Source organism: Leptonotus elevatus, chromosome 3 (assembly GCF_054856555.1).
Source record: "Leptonotus elevatus isolate MCC_2025b chromosome 3, RoL_Lele_1.0, whole genome shotgun sequence".
Taxonomy (NCBI): domain Eukaryota; kingdom Metazoa; phylum Chordata; class Actinopteri; order Syngnathiformes; family Syngnathidae; genus Leptonotus; species Leptonotus elevatus.
In genome coordinates, this window is record NC_141241.1 from 22,767,487 (window position 1) to 22,788,513 (window position 21,027).

At 38.0% G+C, this 21,027-nt stretch overlaps 1 protein-coding gene across 2 annotated transcripts in view; it reads right to left on the minus strand.

The window, feature by feature from the left end:
* Nucleotides 1–2,178: 2,178 nt before the first annotated feature.
* Nucleotides 2,179–21,027, minus strand: part of itga11a (integrin, alpha 11a) — a 51,985-nt gene continuing 33,136 nt past the window's right edge. For both annotated transcript variants that reach the window (XM_086071841.1, XM_086071843.1), the window contains 16 exons: nt 20,259–20,389; nt 18,454–18,620; nt 16,020–16,159; nt 14,534–14,644; nt 14,257–14,342; nt 13,430–13,640; nt 13,264–13,362; nt 7,797–7,873; nt 7,621–7,704; nt 7,390–7,480; nt 7,189–7,302; nt 6,936–7,019; nt 6,744–6,854; nt 6,521–6,616; nt 4,754–4,867; nt 2,179–3,241 (listed from right to left, as the gene is read on the minus strand). In XM_086071841.1, the coding sequence (XP_085927967.1) occupies nt 3,164–3,241; nt 4,754–4,867; nt 6,521–6,616; nt 6,744–6,854; nt 6,936–7,019; nt 7,189–7,302; nt 7,390–7,480; nt 7,621–7,704; nt 7,797–7,873; nt 13,264–13,362; nt 13,430–13,640; nt 14,257–14,342; nt 14,534–14,644; nt 16,020–16,159; nt 18,454–18,620; nt 20,259–20,389 (1,794 nt within the window). In that variant the 3' untranslated portion in view covers nt 2,179–3,163. The remainder of the gene's footprint in view (nt 3,242–4,753; nt 4,868–6,520; nt 6,617–6,743; nt 6,855–6,935; nt 7,020–7,188; nt 7,303–7,389; nt 7,481–7,620; nt 7,705–7,796; nt 7,874–13,263; nt 13,363–13,429; nt 13,641–14,256; nt 14,343–14,533; nt 14,645–16,019; nt 16,160–18,453; nt 18,621–20,258; nt 20,390–21,027) is intronic.

Here is a 21,027-nt window from a genome sequence, read left to right on the forward strand (position 1 = left end):
ATGCTTTATAGCAACTTGCAACAAGCAATGATAATTTCATACAATGACTAAATCAGTCGCAGCTGAAAATCAACCCAAGTGCTAGTCATGCAGTAAGCATTGTTATTTTAACACTTTCAGAGTAAATTTCCTTGAGTGTCGGGGTGGATATTGGGTGCAACCTGAATAGCACTACCTTGAATATTAAATCGACCACACCCTCATTTCCGGTGAATGAGAAACTTTCCAGCTTTCCAGCGCGCTGCCGACATTTCAATAGCGATACATCCAGTTGTTGTCGGGGCAGCGCCGGTCAGTGGTAGAGTGGTTGTCTCTCGAGCAACCCTGATAGTGTGGATTCTATTTCAGGCTTGCGCTGTCGCTCGCGCCATGTTTTTTTTCATACTCGCAATGCATTGTGATCTATCTCGACCCGGTTGAGTGAACAATGATGTTCATTACTTTTCAGAGTGCATTGTGGGTAATTTTGAGTGCCCTACATTTTCGGTCCCTGGTCATTCGGACACCTCTACAAAATGGCATGGCCTCTCAGTAGGGCACATTCGGACTCTCGACAAATAATTTGAAGCTCACAACAAACGCTGACAATACAATCTTCAGGTCCCCAGTTTAATGAAGTAATGATACGTTGAATGAACCAATGACGTCATCAACACAATCCGAGGCCTTGTTTGTCATCAGCCATTTTCTTGGAAAGGACAGACGCGCTGAATCGGGCTTCATTTGTCACGCCCACTCTTGCTTGATAGACTCTGAAGCCTCAGCACCTTTGTAACATCACTAGTTTTGTGTTTCACTGTGTTCACATTTTTCATCTTACAATTATAATCGATTACATTGAGGTGTACTAGTTTCATAATTTCTCACACGATAAGGTGAGTAAGGCCATTCTTTACATCCAAATGGCCACATTTATTATATATATTTTTTCTGTTTCTGTCAAACGTGAAGCAAAATGGCCAACGAATATACACCTTTCTGGGCGTTTAGAGTCTGTAAGGACTTTGGCTTTGAAATCGGAGGACATTGTTTTGCTGACAAAAGAAACAGCACTTTTCACATTTCTTTCGCATTGAATCCTTCATTGCATGCGTGCATGTGTGTTATCTGGTTTTCTGTGATTCATTCACTGAATTTAAAATATGTTAATGGGATCGTCATGATGGAGGGAACAATGCGATTATTGTCGCTGTCTGTGCCTCCAGCGGAGATTCGTAAATGGCTGTATTGAATCATGCTATTATTAAGAAATAAGGTAGTGCATTCAGAGAAAAATCCATCCATCCTGTAGGAGCATTATTTGTCTTTTTTTTTTTACTGACTACATGCAACAGGACGGTGACAAAATTAAGATCTCTAGTGATCATCAAATTAGTTTCCGGTTTGCTTTCTGCCCCATTCACAACAGCGGGAAAATGAACAGATGGAAAAACTGATGAAAAGCTAATTTGAGTAAGCGACTCGCTCTGGTGCGAAGTGGCACACGTACTCATTTGCGATACCCACCTTTTTTTTCTACTCATTTTTCTGGCAGCTGATGCGCTCAAGTTTTTAGGACGGTTCATTTCCCGTTTTCATGAAAGCAGTGAGTTAACTGGACTCTTGAAGCAGATGCTACAAATTATGACACCACTTAACTTTGTTTGAATGATAATAGTGGTATCGGGTGAACGTGTGTCTGATTTTTGCGCAGTTTAGCACCTCCAACAAGGTTAAGAATCAGTGTGCAAGCAAACTCCATTTTTTCTTTTCATTTGAAACAATGGCAAATCTAAATTACTGACTAACTAATAGGAAAAGACTGCAGGTAATTTCCTGGGTGGCTGCTAAGCAACCATTTCCAAATATGTGCAATCCGCTGTGCCTTGCCTTTCGATGAACGGCAAGAAAATCAAGGGCAGTGTGAAAAAGCGGATTTGTCTTAGCGTTAGACCACATGTTGAAATGATGTCAAGGAGGTGGTCGATCAATAATCTTTCATATACGCAGCATGGGTCACTGGCCGTAACCTCGCCAAATTAATATTTAATTTAGCCATCCGCTCAATCTTCTTCCATACACGCTACGCACCCCAGGCTCTCCTCCAGACAAGCAAACACATCTTCCTTCCCATCTGTGCCCTACATTTTCTTATCCAATCACAAGTCAGTATGCAGCTTATACCATCAGAAACAGACATACATGTCAATACATGTTTTATTCATTGACGTATTACAGCTCTTTGCAGCCCGTCCAACAGGACAGAGTGACATTCATTGGCAATGCCAGAAGAATTGTGGCACACTGACTTCATTTATATCATCACCTTATTACATTTTCTCAAGTACATGAAAAAAAAATTGCTGCAGTGTTTTGTCCTGATGGTTGGTAAAAGGTGCACTACCATATGAAACAATCATGTTCTCGTTTTCTTTTTACACATAATGCCATAATGTGGAGAATAATAATACTTCATAATATTTTAAAGGGTATTTAAAAAAAAAAGTACACATCTATTTACACATTCAAGTTAAATTTGTACAAAGTAAAAGTGCATCAAATATCTTAAGACCAAAAAAAACAGGACTTTCAGAGAAAATAGAACTCTCCTTTACGTTAATATCATTCATTTTCAACTTAAGTTTTTGGAGACTTTGGTACAGCTTTATATCGTCATACATCGCCATGAAAGTCAACTGCTGCTTTTAAATATCAAATTCAAAATACAATAATATACCTTTCCATTTTTGGCAGCTTTTTGGGTGACATGTTACCCTTGAGGTTTTTCATTTAGTAAAAGAGTTAAATAAATATTACAAAAAGAAGAAAAGAGATTTGCTAGAAATTCTCCCCATAAAGCAGTCAACACTTTCTCTATTGTTCCTTAGAAATGGCGAGAGAACGCTCAGAAGAAAGAAGAGCCCCAAGACCTGTGAAGGATTGACACTGAGGACGTTGGGATACATAAAACCAAGAAGGTCCTCATGTCGGAACAGTGCAGTCAAACTAAGTGAACGTTGCAGTGCTGACTCGTGGCGCGGGACGACACATCCAGTGCGCTGATGGTGCCTCGCCGCCTCCGTTATCACACGGAGCTGTCGAGCTGGATGTTAGAGAAAGAGAGGAAGGAGCAGTGGTCCCTGAGTGTCGGCTCCCCCGTGGGAAGGGTGTGAGCGAGCCAGCGTTACCGCTCTTCAGCCACTTTTCCGTTCAATTCCCGCTCGTCTTCATCTCCTCGTTTCTGCCTCTGGAAGAAGCCCAACTGGGAGGAGAAAAGAGCAAAATCTTTACCATTTAGGAATTCCAGCCATTTGATGCAGAGTGACATCATTTTCTGGGGATAATAAAAAATTTGGACAAAGTGACATAACTGTAATCACTTTTTGTCATGTTCGTCATTCTCGGACTGCCTGTTTTGTTTGTTTCCTCAATTTCCTTCGGGATCGTTGGTTGCAAAACAACCCAAACAATGGGGTCAGTTTGATATAAAACAACCCAAAGTTTAGGCAAATTGACCCAACATGAAAACAAAATCAGGTTATTTTTGACCCAGCAATTTTAAGGGTGTAAGACCTTCTTAGGCTTTGCCATATTCTATAGGCAATTGAAATACATTTACAGTCGTAAGGCGGAAATTCTGACATAGCTGACATCTATTCAAGTACCTTTTGGCATTTATTCACACATTCAACAATCGACACTTCTGAATGACATTTTATACAGAGAAATAAAATTCTGTACTGATATAATTCTATTTACTAGACGGAAAATATCAATGTTAAGTTCATACTACCGGTATGTATTTTTATGAAAACCTCTTCAAGCTGAAATGTTCCACTTCAAACGCATTCATTGTTTAATTTCAAATGCATTGTGGCAGCACCTTAAAATGGGAGTTTGCAATTTAAAAACAACTAGTTTTCCTCGTTTTGTCAAAACAAGCAATATGACTTGGCAGTAGTACCTGATAAATATGAATGTAAAAAAAGAAAAAGAAATCATCCTGCCATGTTGTCCTTCTCACATTGACCTTTTGCAATGTACAAAACAATGTTTGTGCTGGTATATATAATCAAAGCAATATCCTTTGTGAATAGAATGTTAAGAGGAAGAAAAGGGTAGGCGCAAATGAAGAGCAATTCATGGCGCTACCAGTGGACGCAGTTCATCCTTTGAGGATTTAGCCCTGAATGTTTTTGGCTTGCAATTTGATTTGAAGCAAGGCCGTCATTCGAGCCCTTCCTCAAGAAAAATAAGCAAATGATTCGTAAAAATGTTAACAGCAGTGCCAAAAACAATGTTAAATGTGGTCTATGTGTGCACTGTAAAAAAAAAGAAGAAAAAAAGAAGAAAATAAATGAAAAAAGTAATACTCACTTGAAAGAAAAACCTCAAAAATTTTAAGTAAATATTACAAGGAGAGTTTTGAGTACATTTGACCAGTTTTTAAAAAACAAAAAAACAAACAATACTCAAGCACTGAGGAATAAATACATGACCTTCAGCTTGAGAGCCACTCTACCACCTGAGCCATGCCACTCTTGTTTGCCGCTCTACTGCATTGCTGGTGTGTCCAAAATGAGACCAAAAACTTGGACTCTTGGAGGTACGAGGATTCCACCAGCAATATACTACACACAGCAACCTGAAAGTTGTGGGTTTGTTCCTCAATCCTTGAGGAGCCCCTCCTCACCCCAAGTAAATGTCACTCAGCATTTTTTACAGTGTGGACAAATTGCTGTATTTTTCTCCGGGCTGATTGCACAGCACTTACCTTCCAGAGAGCCAAACTGAGCAGGGCTAACAGTAAGAGTCCTCCCAGCGTGCTACCGAGGATTATCCAGGTTGGGATTCTGTGATCTCCCTCTTTTCTGACTTCCAGTATTATCTATCAATTTTAAACAAAAGAGAAAAAGATCTTAGTCATTTTTTTAATTGATTGGTTTGCTCGGAATTTCTTCAAGTCAAATAGTAAATAGTAATACAGACAAAATTAATTGTGTGATAAAAACTGAGAATGTAAATTTACATGAAATAATTAATTATCTACAATGGATGACACTGACGAATAATCCATATATCAGTACAAATATTATTGAATTTTGACTTGTAATTACTTGCACGAATGAGGCAATCCATCTCAGAATACCTATTCCAGACTCATTTTATAAATGAGCAGTCTACAGTACAGAGATGAGGGAAAATAAATGAAGGATTTATTTTTTAACTGTGCATTGACCAATAGATGGCAGCACAGACTTTAGCACGTGAGACTAGACTTTGACGCGTTGTGCTGTTGGTCCTTTCGGTCCCTGAGCACCAAACAGCAAATGAGCTCCTGTACCAGCGTTCACACGGCCCTTCTCCTTTGCTTTAGATCTGAAGCAGTGCACGAGAATTTTGTTTGATCATCATGCTTACTAAAACTTTCAAAACACATTAAATGTGAAAAAGACTAGTGTCTAAAGTTTAGACTCTAAACATTAACCACTTGCTCTGTGTGTGTGCGTGTGTGTGCCAAATTAAACACAAACAAAATAAAGCTGTCACTCACTCACTCAGCAGCTGTCCTGACGTTCATTTGAACAATAAAGAGGTTATTGATCGACCATGGCTTGTCTTCAGTGCCATTGTGCAAGCAGACATGACAGTATATTGGACCATATATTGTGTGTCTTCGAATGGCTGACATGAGAATTGAGGTCAGCTAGCATTAGCAACCTAGCATTAGCACAAGCATTAGCGGCTTTTCAGATACGTATCTTGTACTGAGCAGCTCCCAGAATGCGTTGCATGTCATTCATGTACATTTTCTGTAGTTCCTTGTCAATCATGTGTGTTTATAATCCATCCATCCATCCATCCATCCATCCATCCATCCATCCATTTTGTTTTTCAATTGTTGACTTTTATCATGTGTGTATTCAATAACTAAATTAAATCCACTTACAATTTAAAAAACGGAAACTGTTGTCAAATGTCAAATAAATGACCTAATAAAATGCGATAATCAAAAAGACATTTGTTGATGTTGCCCAAACAGGCATAGAATTCCTGAAATAAATTAAGCTTAGAGTCTACCACAAAAAAACAACTAGGCTAATTATCTTAGCAAAAAGGATGGACAATTATGTATTTTGGTGACGCTTATCATAACCCTTGATTTCTATTTTTCATTTTAAATACTTATTCCTATTGTGTACAGGTAAATAACTGCCTTAAGCTAAGAAAGCTAAGAAGCTAAAGCTGAACCCTGAAAGCTATATTGAAACTGAGCGTCTGATTAACAGCTACAACTCTGATGTACTGAACAGATAACAAAAGATGCCCCGTTGACCAAAGGCGCAAAATCGAGTTGCATTTGCATGGCTGACTAGTTGGCGCTCACGTTCCAAGGTTGTGTATATATTCTGTAAATTCACTGTATTTGTCCGTCTATGGATACAACAAAAATAATTGTGGCCTCAAGAGTTTTTACAGAGTTATAAAAAAAAATAGAATATGAAAATAAGCAACTTGGACAGAATTTTTATTGACTCACTTGTCTAACGGGTCTCTCTTCATGTAGAAACATATGACTGGTGGAGGGCAGCTCTACTGACGCACTGGTGACCAGTTCAAGGATTTTAAACTTCAGCTAGACAGGAAAAACAACCCAAACATGCTGTCATTATTTTCCTTTTACAAAACACTCGATACCTCAACAACTAACGGACAAATTAATAGAATGCTTCCATGTACTGAATTTTAAAAGGTAAACTCACTGCATGCAAAGTATGTACTCGTAGAGCTCCTGTGATTCTAAGTGAGATGTCTCTGTAGGAGGCCACGTTGACTGTGCACTGTATTGGCAGAATCAGGGTGTTGGTTCGATTCTGTGACAACAGACATTTAGAATTAGGAAAAAAGTCTCAATATTACATCTTTGCTGAATTTGTTTTGGGACTGTACTGCACCAAGCGAGAGAAGCGAGTGAGGTCCTCAGGTGACGCCCTGCTCTGTGCCACATGCTGAGGTGGTACACATTGTGTACCATCTCTCTGTAGGGGGAGGGAGAAGATCTGTTACGTTCATACATCTGAACATTTCACAAATGCAGCCTCAACTGAGCCGTTGAGTGTTTGTCATCAAATAAAGTAGCTTTTCATTTGTTAGACAAGCACGGTCTCATAATTAAATGTCAAATATTTATTTGTTCTCTTCATTCACCTGGTCAATATGCAAATGAGATATCTGCAGTAGCTGGTTGCCATTTTTTGTCATTTCTGGGACTTCAATGTTCAGCTGTAGATCGCTCACAGGAAAGTAGCCAAGATTCTGGATCTGAGGGACAACATGAAAGTAAATTGGGTGTCTGCACACCAGCTTTTCAGGCATGGTAATTAAAAATTGACTGTGGGGTAAGTTCACCTGAAAAGTGAAGTTAAAAGGAGGTCCAATTATGCCAGGGTCCTCCAGCGATAGGTCTGATTTGATCTCATATCGAGTTGGATTTGAATCCCTTTTGAAGTGAACAATAAACACATAAAAATGCAGTGTGAGAATTAGCCAACTTAGTTTCATGGCTGTCTGTTTTGGGTTATACTGTATACATATACTAAGGTGCATGCAATTGTATTGAAATATACAGTAATAGGGAACCTTGTGAAGAGAATGTCTGCCTCGTATTTCAATGAGTAATATATATCATTGAAATTATCAGTCGTACTCATTTCCTCGCCATTGCTGTTGGGAGAAAAAGTTGTTCATCACTGTATAGACTGGAAAGAAACGTGTCTAGATACTTAGAAATTTAGTTTATTTAGAGAATTCCACACCTGCTTGCCTCCAGGATGATTCTGAGATGATCGAGGAGGACAGTGCGACTGAACTCAAACTCCAAACGAAATAATACCTACAGAACAAACACATTGTTAATCTCTCTTGTGCATCTTAAAAAGCATAGAGCTGGCGTCGAGCTGACACCATTTTTTTCAGAAATCTAAACAAGTGTGGGTGTTGTTTTTATTTATTTATTTTTTATATATATATATATATATATATATATATATATATATATATATATATATATATATATATATATATATATATATTAGGGGTGCTAGAAATAATCGATTCGGCAATATATCGCGATATTACAGCGCGCAATTCTCGAATTGATTCGATATGCGGCCAAATCGATTTTTAAACATACATTTTTTATGGAAATATCCTACAAAACGTCTTACTTAAGGTTAGGATTCACACATTGAGCATGGAAGAATGTTATATTAATGGAACATTAAGCTTTAATATTTTATTTCAGTGCTGTTCAAACATGAAACAGACTGCAACCTGTTTGTTAAATGCAGTGGCTCAGTTATAAGCCTGAATTTTACATTTTTTTTACATTTTCATACAAATTTTACAGTGTACATGTACACGTTAACTGATTAGTATTTTCTAAATTTTAGTTTAAAAAAAAATCTCAATAATCAATTTATAGATTCGTATCGGGATTAATCGGTATCGAATCGTGACCTATAAATCGTGATACGAATTGAATCGCCAGGTACTAGGCAATTTACACCCGAATATATATATATATATATATATATATATATATATATATATATATATATATATATATATATATATATATATATATATATATATATATATATATATATATATATATTCATATATATTCATATATATTCATATATATTACAAATTATTGACCATTCTAAAGTGTCGAATTTGCCTTGCTCTCATTCATGATGTGATGTTAATAGATTTTTTGGGGGGGGGTCTCCTGAAATGTGACAGCCTTGGTCAAGGACAAACACAACCATAAATGCCATTTTGCAGTGTTGCCCTTGCCCAAATTGGCACTAAAAAAATTCGGGGGAGCTATCTGATTGGTCAGAGATGTCGAGTGCTGTCGTTGCAGCAATCATTGCCTCTCGCCTTCTCTCTTACTTGGTATTCATCACGGTAGCGCTGTAGTATGCACGCATATGCACAAATCTTTCCTCTTTTGCAAAATGTCCCCCAAACCCCCAAGGTGAGATAGACAATTATAACTTATCCCATCAATATGTGCTTATGTAGAAAAAAGGTAAGCCGTTTAACAGAACAATCTGCTTCCGCCAACGCATTTTGCCACTTGCTGGTGACTGAAAATGACATCACAGTTGGTCAGGGCTCAGGTACCAACCAATCTCAGCTCATCTCTTTTCTGGGTTTGGTCATGTGACATTCGGAAGCTGAGCTGTGATTAGCCTTTACCTGAGCTCTCCCCTGAGCCTCTATGATGTCATTGTCATTTGACGGCAAGGGGCAAAATGGTCACCCGCTGAGATGAATAAAAACGGGTGTATTTTACTGCTGATTTATTTATTTATCTATTTATTTATTTGCCGTACTAGAATAAAATGTAATTGCACATTCGCTACAGTGGTTAGCAGTGGTGCTCTCATTGTTAGAGAGTGTGCAAAGAATACTTGCTCTTCTGCAGAGATGTACATATAACTATTTTATCAACAAATTATACTCCTTATAGATACGGCGGAGAGGCGGGCGTGAAATATTTTCTTCTTCATTGGGGTGGACAAAAAATAATTGAGAAACACTGAGTTAATTGAAGAATAGAAATGTCCTACTTTATCTATAGTTGTCCATCACTAAGTATCGCTGTTATTTTGTCACCATGAGCAATTACACCGCAAAGATAAATTCCTGCATGAGTGACATTCCCGCCAGCAACCAACAGGCTTTAATGCGTTAAGCTCCATCCCAAGGTTAAGATTCTCTAAATTTGGACAAACCAAATGAGACCCATTGCTCCTCAGCCGAAGCTATTAATAGACGACAATGTCTTATACAAGGAGTCCTCGAGTTACGGATGAGTTCTGTTCCTACGCAAGTGTTGTAACCTGAATTTCGACTTACGTCGGCTTTCACCTTTAAAGTCAATATTTACATCAAAATACTTTGCATAGTAATTTGTTTTAAATGATTTGCCCCACCCGGAAGATGCCGGAACCAATGTTTGGAGTTTTTCCGGACAATAATTGCTGACGGACGGCAAAGCGGAGCGGAGCTATAGAAACTTAAACGGCCTGATGGCGAGCCGACCTGCTCGATGGACGCCTGTTGCTGGAGGTAACAATAACAACACAACTTTATATAAGTTAAAAATGGCGTGATTACTGTGGGAAATCAACGAAGAAGGTGCTACGGACGAAGCACGGGCGCCATAAAGTCAAAACGCCGTAGGTCACATATGTCGTAACTCGAGGACTCCCTGTCTACAAATTGACATTTAGCATTATTAATGAGATGCAGCCTTCAGGTGGGAACAAAAGCATGGACGAAGACAGGAGTTCAATATTACCATTGCTGTGAAGAAAAGGAAACTCATAGAGGAATCCTAAAGAAAAACAAAATGAGCTCTCAAGTGTGCATGCAAAGCTGGGGAGACAAGAGAAGAGGGCGGTCGAATGGCAGCAGGGAGCCAAGCTGTGCGTTGTTCGCGGAACTTCATGCCGTAATGAAACGCTGACCGGTTCCATTTGAGCAAAAAGGAATGTAAAACAATATTTACTGTAGCTTCCCTCCTCCACATAGCATGACTCATCCCTGACAGACCACAGACATAGTACATAAACAAATGAAGAACTCTTTTCCTCCAAATCCCATCTATGCTGTGGAAAATGACCCACGATACCCTGGAAAAGGAAGGCTTATCTTTTCCTTTTCATGGCCCCTTTCAAAAGACTGGAATGAGTGTGTGCTGGGTACAAAAGAAGAAATGCAAGACGGAAATGCACAGAAAACTTTATAGTACACTTTTGGGTCGTGTCTGTAGCATGTACAAACTGATGTAGCCGGACTGACAAAGCAGCTGTAACATTTCTAGTAGTTACTAGGTCAGCAGAAGCAGTCCAAGTCCCATCACGTCTGCCATTTTCACTAGGGCAGAACAACAATGGTTTTACAATAAGCTTTGTTTGACCCTGTGTTGCATTCTGGAAGCTTCTCCGGAGTACAGCAGAACACTCTTGTGGCTCTGGATGCTGTTCAGAGTGAATGAGTGAATATGAATCACTGGCAGATTTTAATGGTGACAGGAGCACTCTTGGTTTAGTTTGCTGGGGAGTGCTTATAGAGAAATGTGATATTTTGGTTACCCAGGGGATGACTGCTGTTTGTGATAATAGTGTGGTTAGGACATTGCGTAAACTCTTTCAATCACTGTCTGTGTTTCATTCCTAGCGTCTTTGTCAACACAACGGCAACCGTGTCCAGACATCAATAAGGTAGATGGCTTATGTGTAATCTGCTTTCAGTTTAATGTCTTTAATTGTCCCATTTGGAGTGCCATCAGTGTCATTCTTATCTAAGCTAATTCAAACATCGCCTTCTTGAAAGTGAAACCCGACACCTGGTTGGGAAGTGCACTTGAGAGAGCAGCGCCTCGTAAATATATCCGACATTACAAGCCTTCAGAAAGACTTGGAAAAAGGCAAGAATTGAATGTGAGACCCAGAAACAGATGACGAAAGGAGATTTCTTTCACTCTCACCTGCAGGCTACAGATGAGAGACAGGGTTTGAAAAATGTTCGATGTTTATGAATGTTAGGCCTATTCCTCAACAAGATGTTACTGTATATAAAATATTTCTTGTCATGGAAAATGTACAAAATGATGGCAACATGACAGACATAAATTATGGCCCGCTTCCCAGGAATTCTCCGACTTACACAAAGTAGTTATAACTTATTCCAGAACTTTTTGTCTTCTGCACAAAATAATAAATATGGCAATAAAAACATCAGCAATGAGCTGCTTTGACCTGTGTACCACAAATCTTTATTTCCCCCCATCTTTCACTACAGCTTATATCAATTTTTCTATTCCGTCTTTCATGAATGGAACTTTCCACCAAGTGGTCAATTGTATTGATATATTGCACTGTATATTACTGTTCTTCTTCACCTCACTTAAACTTTATACGCAAGGTTACATAATGTAATAAAATACAGTAAATCACAATTACTATAAAATCCTGTGAATAACATGTACCCGTGTATAATACGTTCCCCTCCCCCCAAAATCAGCCTTACAATATATATATATATATATATATATATATATATATATATATATATATATATATTTTTTTTTTTAATCTCTGTGATCTCTGGTTTGCTGGTATCCCAAGTGAATAATAAGAATGAATAAAGATCATCCAAGACATACCAATAAAGTATAAATGCATTTAAATTCATGTCAAAAACTCTTTTCCCAGACTTATGATGAAGGTCTTAAAAAGTATTTCTAAAACGATGTTTTCAAAAATCACCTTCTTGCACTGTATGCTCTTTTAGTAATTTTAGTAAGCTACTTTTTCTTATGTCTTTACTTTGCTATTAAATCTCTTCATAACTCTGTAACTGCTTCTCAATGTTGTATTTTTTAATACAGTATGTGAAGCACATTGATTAAGGTACTGGTTAACATCGAAACGATATGGACATTTGTGTTCCTTATTAAGCTCCCTGTATAATACGCCCCTCAAGTATTCCTCATGCATTTTACAGTAGGAGCTGCAGGCAAGGCACAGGGCCAAAGACATTCTTGACAACAAATCTTTTACAAAGTCTTTTTGGAGGAATGGACTGTAGACTAAAATTGATCACTCTACAATTGAAATATTCTAGATGGACTCCATATGAATGCATGTATTTGTGCATTGCACATTCAAAGCAATCGTAGCTATCACACTGTGCTCCATCTATGTGAGCTAAATAACGGCCACTCATCATTTCAATAAAAACGCGATGAAGAGTATTATTTATGCTCTTCTTCTCGTTAACAATGTGATTAAACAGCGACAGTGTCACTGATGTCAGAGGACATAAATTATATTTTCAAGTCTGGCCTGTGGTTTGGCTTGCTATGTGCTAAGTTGCAATGTGAATGATTTTTATGTTGCTGACAGAATACAATACTCGTTCTCATTTTTAGGAGTGAAAATAACATAATTTACTATTAGATAATTCAGATAATTTGAAGAAATATTTATCCTTTTTTTCTTTGATTTTAGGAAGAGAAATATTGAGCCTTATCAACCAATCGTGTTGTCTTCCGCATGTTTTGAAAACTGTAGTCAGTTTTTTTTCTCTGATATGTTAAAGAAACACTCAACAATGTACAATAATTACGCAAAATGGAGTGCCGACATCATTGAGGTAATTGGCGGTTGTCAAACTGATTTAAATAAAACAATAGCTCACCTGTGCTTTTGACTTCATAAATGGAGAACTGACATTGCAGATCTTCTCATGTTTCAGTTTGTCCTCAATGTAACAATCAATCTTGATATCGGCGTTGTCCTAGGATCCAAGAACATCACAGTTCACAAAGCACGAACCTCTTTCCTCACAAAAGAACTGGACTGACCTTCAAAATGAGGCTTGAGAAGCGCAGATTGGGGGAGTAGCTGATATTGAGGCGAGCATTGTAAGCATTTTCTCCTTTGTTCTCCAGCCGGACATCCACTACCACCCTTCTTCTGTTTGCTTCTAGAACCCGTAGAGATCCCTCTGAACCGCCTTCATTGACATGGCGGCAGAAAGCGTCACGGGACCGAACAGCCTGTGAACAGAACTGCCTGGGTGGCATGGAGGTGAGAAAAGAAAGTCAAATAAATCATGTGCATCCATTGTGATAGATTAAGTGACGGAAATAATTATAACATTCTTGACTTTGGAAGTTTGCCCTGCACTTACAAATAAATCAACTCTACTATTCATTTCAAATCCTTAATAGTTTAAAAAGACGTCACTTGCCAACTCAAACCTTTACCTCCATTCACTATAGAAGCGGTCATACTTGAAAATCCATTGACAACCAATCATCTGCAAGATTCGACAATAGCCGAGCCCATCAACAGCAGCTTCAGGCAGAGAGCAATTGGTGGCTATTGTGTACACTTTTGTTTTCAAACTTTCCCACCAAGCTTGTTGTGATGGCTTTGCAGCCTATTCCAGTCAAGTCCACAATCATTTTTGATTGTGTTTCCAATTGTGGTAGAAAATGTGTAATGGAAGTTATCGATTCTGTCTACAAGGTGTCTTTTATGCACATAACCAATATGGTTAGGTAGTTCGTTGGAGCCAGAATCACAACTTCAAAATTCTGATTATTCATGTATTTGTTAGCGTCCAAACTTTGAATATCAGCAGCGAATTGAATAAATATTCCCTCCACTGCATGGGTGTACTTACTTTTGAGTCATCAGGTCTGTCACACTATGCAGTGCGAGGTCTGGCATACACCGGTCATCCTCATCACAGCCATTCCAGAAAGGCAACTAGAAACACAAACGTAAATGAGATACTGAAACGTAATGAGAGTGAGTGAGTGAGAGAGAGAGAGAGAGAGAGAGAGAGAGAGAGAGAGAGAGAGAGAGAGAGAGAGAGAGAGAGAGAGAGAGAGAGAGAGAGAGAAAAGAGAGCGAGAGAGAGTGTTCCGGTTAGTTTTTTGACTATAGTTTGCCTTTACCTCAGTTCTTAATACAGTTGGCCAGCTTTCATCTAGAACTGGTCCATTGTCTGGATCTCGCAGGTCGACTTGTACAGCAAACACGATAGGCCTGGCATAGTCAGTTGTCTCCTACAATACAGAATATTATTTTGAAAATTAGTTTTACGATTTACCTTATTATTATTTTTTTTTATATATATAACATACAGAACGAATGTTTTGTTATCAGACTTGATTCATTTTGGTGTGACGAGACAAGAAATCACTATCCGTGCAGTTCGGGCACACTTGAGACCTTAATTTTTGGTTCATTTAAGATAGTAGGTCAGTCAAATTTGTATAGCATTCCTCACAGAGAAAACACACACAGTGTTTCGCATTTTCACGGAAGAGGATTAGGGCCAGTGAAAAGAGAAAAAAAAGTTTGGCAGAATTCTCACTTTATTCTCAGAATTCTCACTTTAAAATCAGAATTCTGACTTTATTCTCAGAATTCTGACTTTATTCTCAGAATTCTGCCATTAAATTCAGAATTCTGAGAATAAAATTATAATTCTGATTTTAAAGTCAGATCACATCTCACTGGAATGTTTGCCTACACATGTGTTTTTAGCTGCTTTAATGCTCGTGTTGACATTCTGATCCATATGCAAGTTTGGTATAGCTTACTGCCTTGCCTTCCCCACCACATCTGGAAGAGGTGGCCCATAGGCTGCTATGTTTGATCATGCGCATAGATGTGTCATACAATTGCAGTTATGTGAGTTCTCCAAGCCAGTTATTAATGGTTACCAGCAACATACATCCAATAAATTGAGATTCAAAAGACTCAAATTAAACCACAAAGGCAAATAATTTGGAACACTGTGACTGGCTCATGCACAAGTATTTCGTCATAGACATATCATAGAAACGTGCTTCTTTCAACAGTTATTGATAACCAGCATTTTGCACAATAGAACTGAAATAGAACTAGAAACACTGCAGAGAACTGTGAGGGCAGGCCAGTGGTGGACAGGAGAGGGAGGGAGAATCGCACCTCAGTCCAGCATGCTTAAAACAATCTAGAATGCACAATAACTTATTTTGGTGAAGTGAAAAAAATACTCATTATATTGATCCCCCCTCCACCCCCCAAGAGTATGTTCATGTATTACCACCTTGATTCAAAACACATTTTGGAATTTTGTTTATGCATCCTGTAGAGTTTTATAGACTTGTAGAACAAATGCTCAACTCCCTTACTAGGTCTTCCAACATATATGTTACTGACAAAAAGTATTCTCATCAACCACGCACATTTTCATTTGTTTATTTAGTGCATTTATGACTTTTTAAAATGAATGTTCAAATACACTTTCAAGCGTTAAAAAAAAAGCAACTGATCAAAATCACAAATTTGCCATAGGCCTAAACAAAACTTTAACCTCTAAATAATGAAGCAATACATTAGTACCACATTAATACCTGACATTTTGAACTTCTTGCAATAAATTGGTCTTACCATGACATGGAAGTAAATGTGCTCACACGTTTCATCTCCAGGAAGAAGGGTCAGGTTTTGAGGCTGGGATCTGCTTGGGTTGTCCAGAATTGCTCGAGGATTGAATCGTCGCTCCGCAATGGAGACATTATATTTAATCCCTAATGGGGCATAAGAGAAATTTATGAAGTTAGTCAAGTTTGGAGGTTATGGACTTTTATTAAAGCTACAATCGTAAAATACTCCTTTTTTTTTCTTTATGAGAAAAAAGTCAGAAGATTACAAGAATGAAGTAAAACATTTCAGAGAATATAAGGGCAAAACATTGAAATGTTGTGAGAGTCAAGTTGTATTTCTACATTATACACTAGATACAGTAGATAGACGGACAGATAGGCGTAGGCCTATTGTATTGCTCTCAGAACATTATGCCTAAAAGTTGCTGTGTGGTTGGATGTTTCACTGATAACATGATGGAAACTAAATTATCATTCCATGTTTTTCCCATGGACCCTGAATGTGGGAGAAAATGTGTAAAAGCAGTGAAAGAGTGGAACTGGACATTTCCAAATGGAGGCTAACCAATACCACAATGCTTTGTAGTGAACAATTCCCAAGTGATAACAATCATTTTTGAGTGATACAATGTATTATTTTGCTTTCTACATATTTTAGGCATTAAACAGCTTGCATCATTATCTATATAAATGGAGTCTTTTAAGCCCCCTCCGCTCTCCCCGGAGTGGCATTTTACTCGTTTTTCTTAGCAACAGGAGGGCAAACTTAAGGCTTATTTAAAAGAAAAAAGGCAAAACATCACTCTAATCCTAAAATCCAAAACACTGTAATTATTGACACAAATGTCTTTGTCTAGAATATTAAAAAAGTGTCGACTGGCTGGCTAGGCTAACTCAACCAGAGATCAAACCACCACAGCTCCGTGCTAGCTAACATGCCACATGCTAGTCTTAGATATGTTTTGTCTCACAGTTATCATAATATAATGACATTAGTGTAATGTACAATATTCTGATAACCTTCACAAGAATGAGGCTAATCCTCATTTTATTCTAATCCAATATTTAACATGTGATACCGGTACTTGAACAGTGAAAAAAAAAAAAACTGCTTGTACGAGGAATATGATGACTGATATAAATGTCTCTGTTGTAGATGGATTTCCATTTGTCGACCTAAAAAAAAGGGGGTAAAAATGTGGCAATGCCTAATGACATCACTTTGGTGGTCCATTGCAACTTTAGTTTAACACGGGATGATTGTGAGACCAATTTATATAATAATCTACATCCTGAACTTCAGAACGGAGTCCTTTCCAAGCCACATTGTTTAGACAATTTCCATGTATTGCCTTAAATCTATTTTGTGAAAGGAAAAAGTGACTGCTGCTAAATTGAAACTAGGCACGACCCAAACATTTGAAGACGTACACAGACTTTGACATTTCAAGCATTTAGCATTGGCAAAGGTATTTAGGACTGGTAGGGTACTACTCCGGACACTGTGTTTACAACGTCTCTTTGAAACACCCATAATACAAATTTGCATGAAAATGTCACTACTATTGTTTATTTTTCCACTAATGCATCACATCTGCCGAGCATTACTCACCAGACATAACAATGAGCAGAAAATTAAATAAATGTGTTTCAATGTACGCTACCAGGAAAGACAAGATAACACCCTCTGTTCTCCTTCCACTTTCTTTTTACCACGTCTGATTGACTTGATAAAGATGTATGGGGTAGAGAGGTTAATGAAGAACACATTCCACTTAAATCTCAGCTTCCTCGCCATCTTTCCACAGAAACAGGAACCTGCGCTGACATCACTTCAAATAAACTTTACGTAAAGAAACTGAGCGTGTGTGTAGGTGGCCAACCGTCAGCCATCTGACAGATTGAGCCGTCAGTTTACAATTGAGCAAAACAGATGGACTTCCAGATACTTTGGTACCAAAGTTCAGACTCAAGAAGAAAAAAAACAATGACATTTGGATGCAGTCATGTGGTTGAGCAGCTGTATATGCAGCAACTTTTGACTTGGACACAGCGTTGAAATGAATAGTTAAAGATTTCTTTTGGTGCCACTGCACAGGAAAGCACACCCTGAAAATGCAGATTCCGACAGGACATAAAGGATATAGTCTGGGTCTTTTACGGCCTTTTCCGCTTGAAACCTAACATGTTTCTTCCTGGAATGTTTCATCAAGTACAAAATAACAGCTGACCAACGTGATATTGTCGCGTGGCAATGGAACACTTGTCAGCATTTTTTTTGGTATCAGAAGCAGAGTGTGATTTCATGCTAGACCTTAAAAGATGTGGCTGACTTTTAAATCGTTTTAAATGAAACCAAACTATAAACACACTGCAAGAAAAATATGGGAACTTTACTCAGGCTCTTGGACAGCAGTTGATTATTTGCGCTGGCTTACCAATTTCCTCTGTGGCAGCAATGGCTGTCCTCGCGGTGATGTTGAAGCAAACAATGGCTGACATGCAGGTCACGTCTTTACCACCCCTCTGACAGTCTTTCACAAAGATGTTGATCTTGCTGGGTTCAAACCTGACGCTGGTATATATGCGGACAACACTCTTTGACCTGGGAACACGTACAGAAAATATCACTAAGTAGTCAAGACCGAATGTTTCCAGAATTCTTTAGGTTTGAAATGTCATTCTTTAAAAAAAAAAAAAAAGACATAATGAAGTACCTTCTGCTGAATGTCATCTTTTCGTTTTCCAATAACCAACAGTATAAATATCACACATAATGCGACCTTTTTGATTCTCCACAATGCACTCTACATATTTCTACAATAACGTTCATGTCTGATTGTATTGGCAGGCCTTATTCAGCCAGTCAATCACAGGGCACATACAAAAATCACAGGGCACATACAAAAATCACTCACACTCACACCTACAGACAAATTAGTCTTCAATTAACCTGCCATGAATGTTTTTGGAACAAGGGAGGAAAATGGAGCAAATGAGACAAAACTCACGCGGGCACAGGGAGAACTTTTCTTTCACACAGGAAGGGAAGCCACAAACTCTGCATTGTGAGGCAAATGTGCTAAGCAGTTGGCCGCCATGCCACCCATGAACATCACGTCACAAATTTAGAAATCATCAGTACCATACAAAATCAAGCTGACATCATCTGGAGAAGTTGACAATCAATAGTATAGCCTAGTTTGACCAAAACACTAATTTGAGATGCTGATTATAAAATATATATTGTGCAGATGTCTACGGATGTATTTTGCTCGTCCAATCAGGCTGTAGCAATTTTGCTCTGGGAGGATGGGAAAATGCTGGTGGTATATACTTTGGTGAATTTGAAATCTGCTTGGTTAAGGAAACAGTCGTTGCTATTATAGTTTATGGCAGATGATTACATCTCATTGGACAAAAAAAAATTAAAAATAATCCCACATCCTCAGAGACCTACTGGAAGCAAAGAGTCAAGAGAAACACTATGAAATGAAGAAATTTGACTTTTGGGGATACATTGATATAGTTTCATGAACCAAATATTAGAATTTAAGTGTAGATGGATGGTTCTGATAGCATTTAGGCCAACAACAATTTAGAGGCATTAGAGGGGTGTTGTCTTGATTTGTTCTGTTGTGTGGTTATAACACGGATAATATAATATTTCTTCATCTTCTAAAAAATACAAAAAAATAAAATAATAATAATAATAAAGAAATTACCCTATTCCATTATTCCAAAAGATGAGCGTGTAAAAAGTGTAAGAAGATGGATGGATGAACACGTAAATCCTCAAAAACTCATTTGAAAATCTTGATCTAGGACTTTGAAGCCGAGGTATACATTTATTATTCAAGCTAATTAGCAACATCCATCCAACCATTATATTTTATAAAATTGTATCTCTAAACTAAACTGCATTAAGGCTTAAGCACTAAAACAAAGGGAAGTTGTTCTGCAAGTTACGGGTTTTGAAGGAGAAAAGACTGAACACCTTTAGAACAATGAACAATTATTGAATTTACCATTGCAATGATTTCTTTAGTGTTTGTTTGTGAAAGCAAAAGTAGAACAATCAGGATTATGAACATTAAGTGCCTATGGCAATGCTGAAAGAAACAATGACCTCTTCTTCAAAATAAATATTAACTGGTGAGAGTATAAAATATGTCAAGATATATCTTTATTTTATTTTTTTTTTTAATATTTGGAATCAGGGCATGTCAATGAAAATACTAACCAGAGGAGAACAGCCGCACCAAGCGATCCCACTGCCAAGTCCACTAAGCCATCGTTGTTCATGTCCATCATTCCATGGATACTGCGGCCGAAGTACTGCAGGCCAGGTGCCAAATCAGCTGCTGCGATCCTCTAAGAAGGACAAAGGACAAAATGTGTAACATTTATGTGCAACTTCTTTTTTTCTTATCTTCTTACAATTTCTTAACTTTCATTTCCCCATTAGAAAAAACATGTATCATTTGTTTCAATACATTTGTAATACCAATTTTGAATGTGTAGTTACTCTTCATCCTCCCTATAGAATGAACTTTAGAATTGCCATTGCTCTGTTTTGTGTCATAATCCTGTTGGAGGACATACAATCTGCAGGTGAGACAAAGATTTCCGACACTGGGCAGCACATTTAATTTCCACAATGCCTGATTGTCTTAAGATTTGATTGCATCCTGCACAGATTCAAGACCAACTGCGCTGGCTGCGTCAAAGGAGCTCCATAACATAACACAGACACCTTAAAGTAGGTAGTGTTGTTTTCTATGCATTCTTCCTCTTTTCTTGTGTAAACATAGAGCTGATGTAAGTTTTCTAAAAGGCTCCAGTTTTGTTCCATTTCTCCAAAGGACATCCCAGAGGCTTTGCGGCTTGTCAGTATGCATTTTGGCAAATTCCACTACTGTCTGTTTCAAGTAATTTCAGTAAGCATTGTGGGTTTTTCAGACACAACCACGCTACCAAATATTTTTCGCAAATAATACTTCCATTGTCAA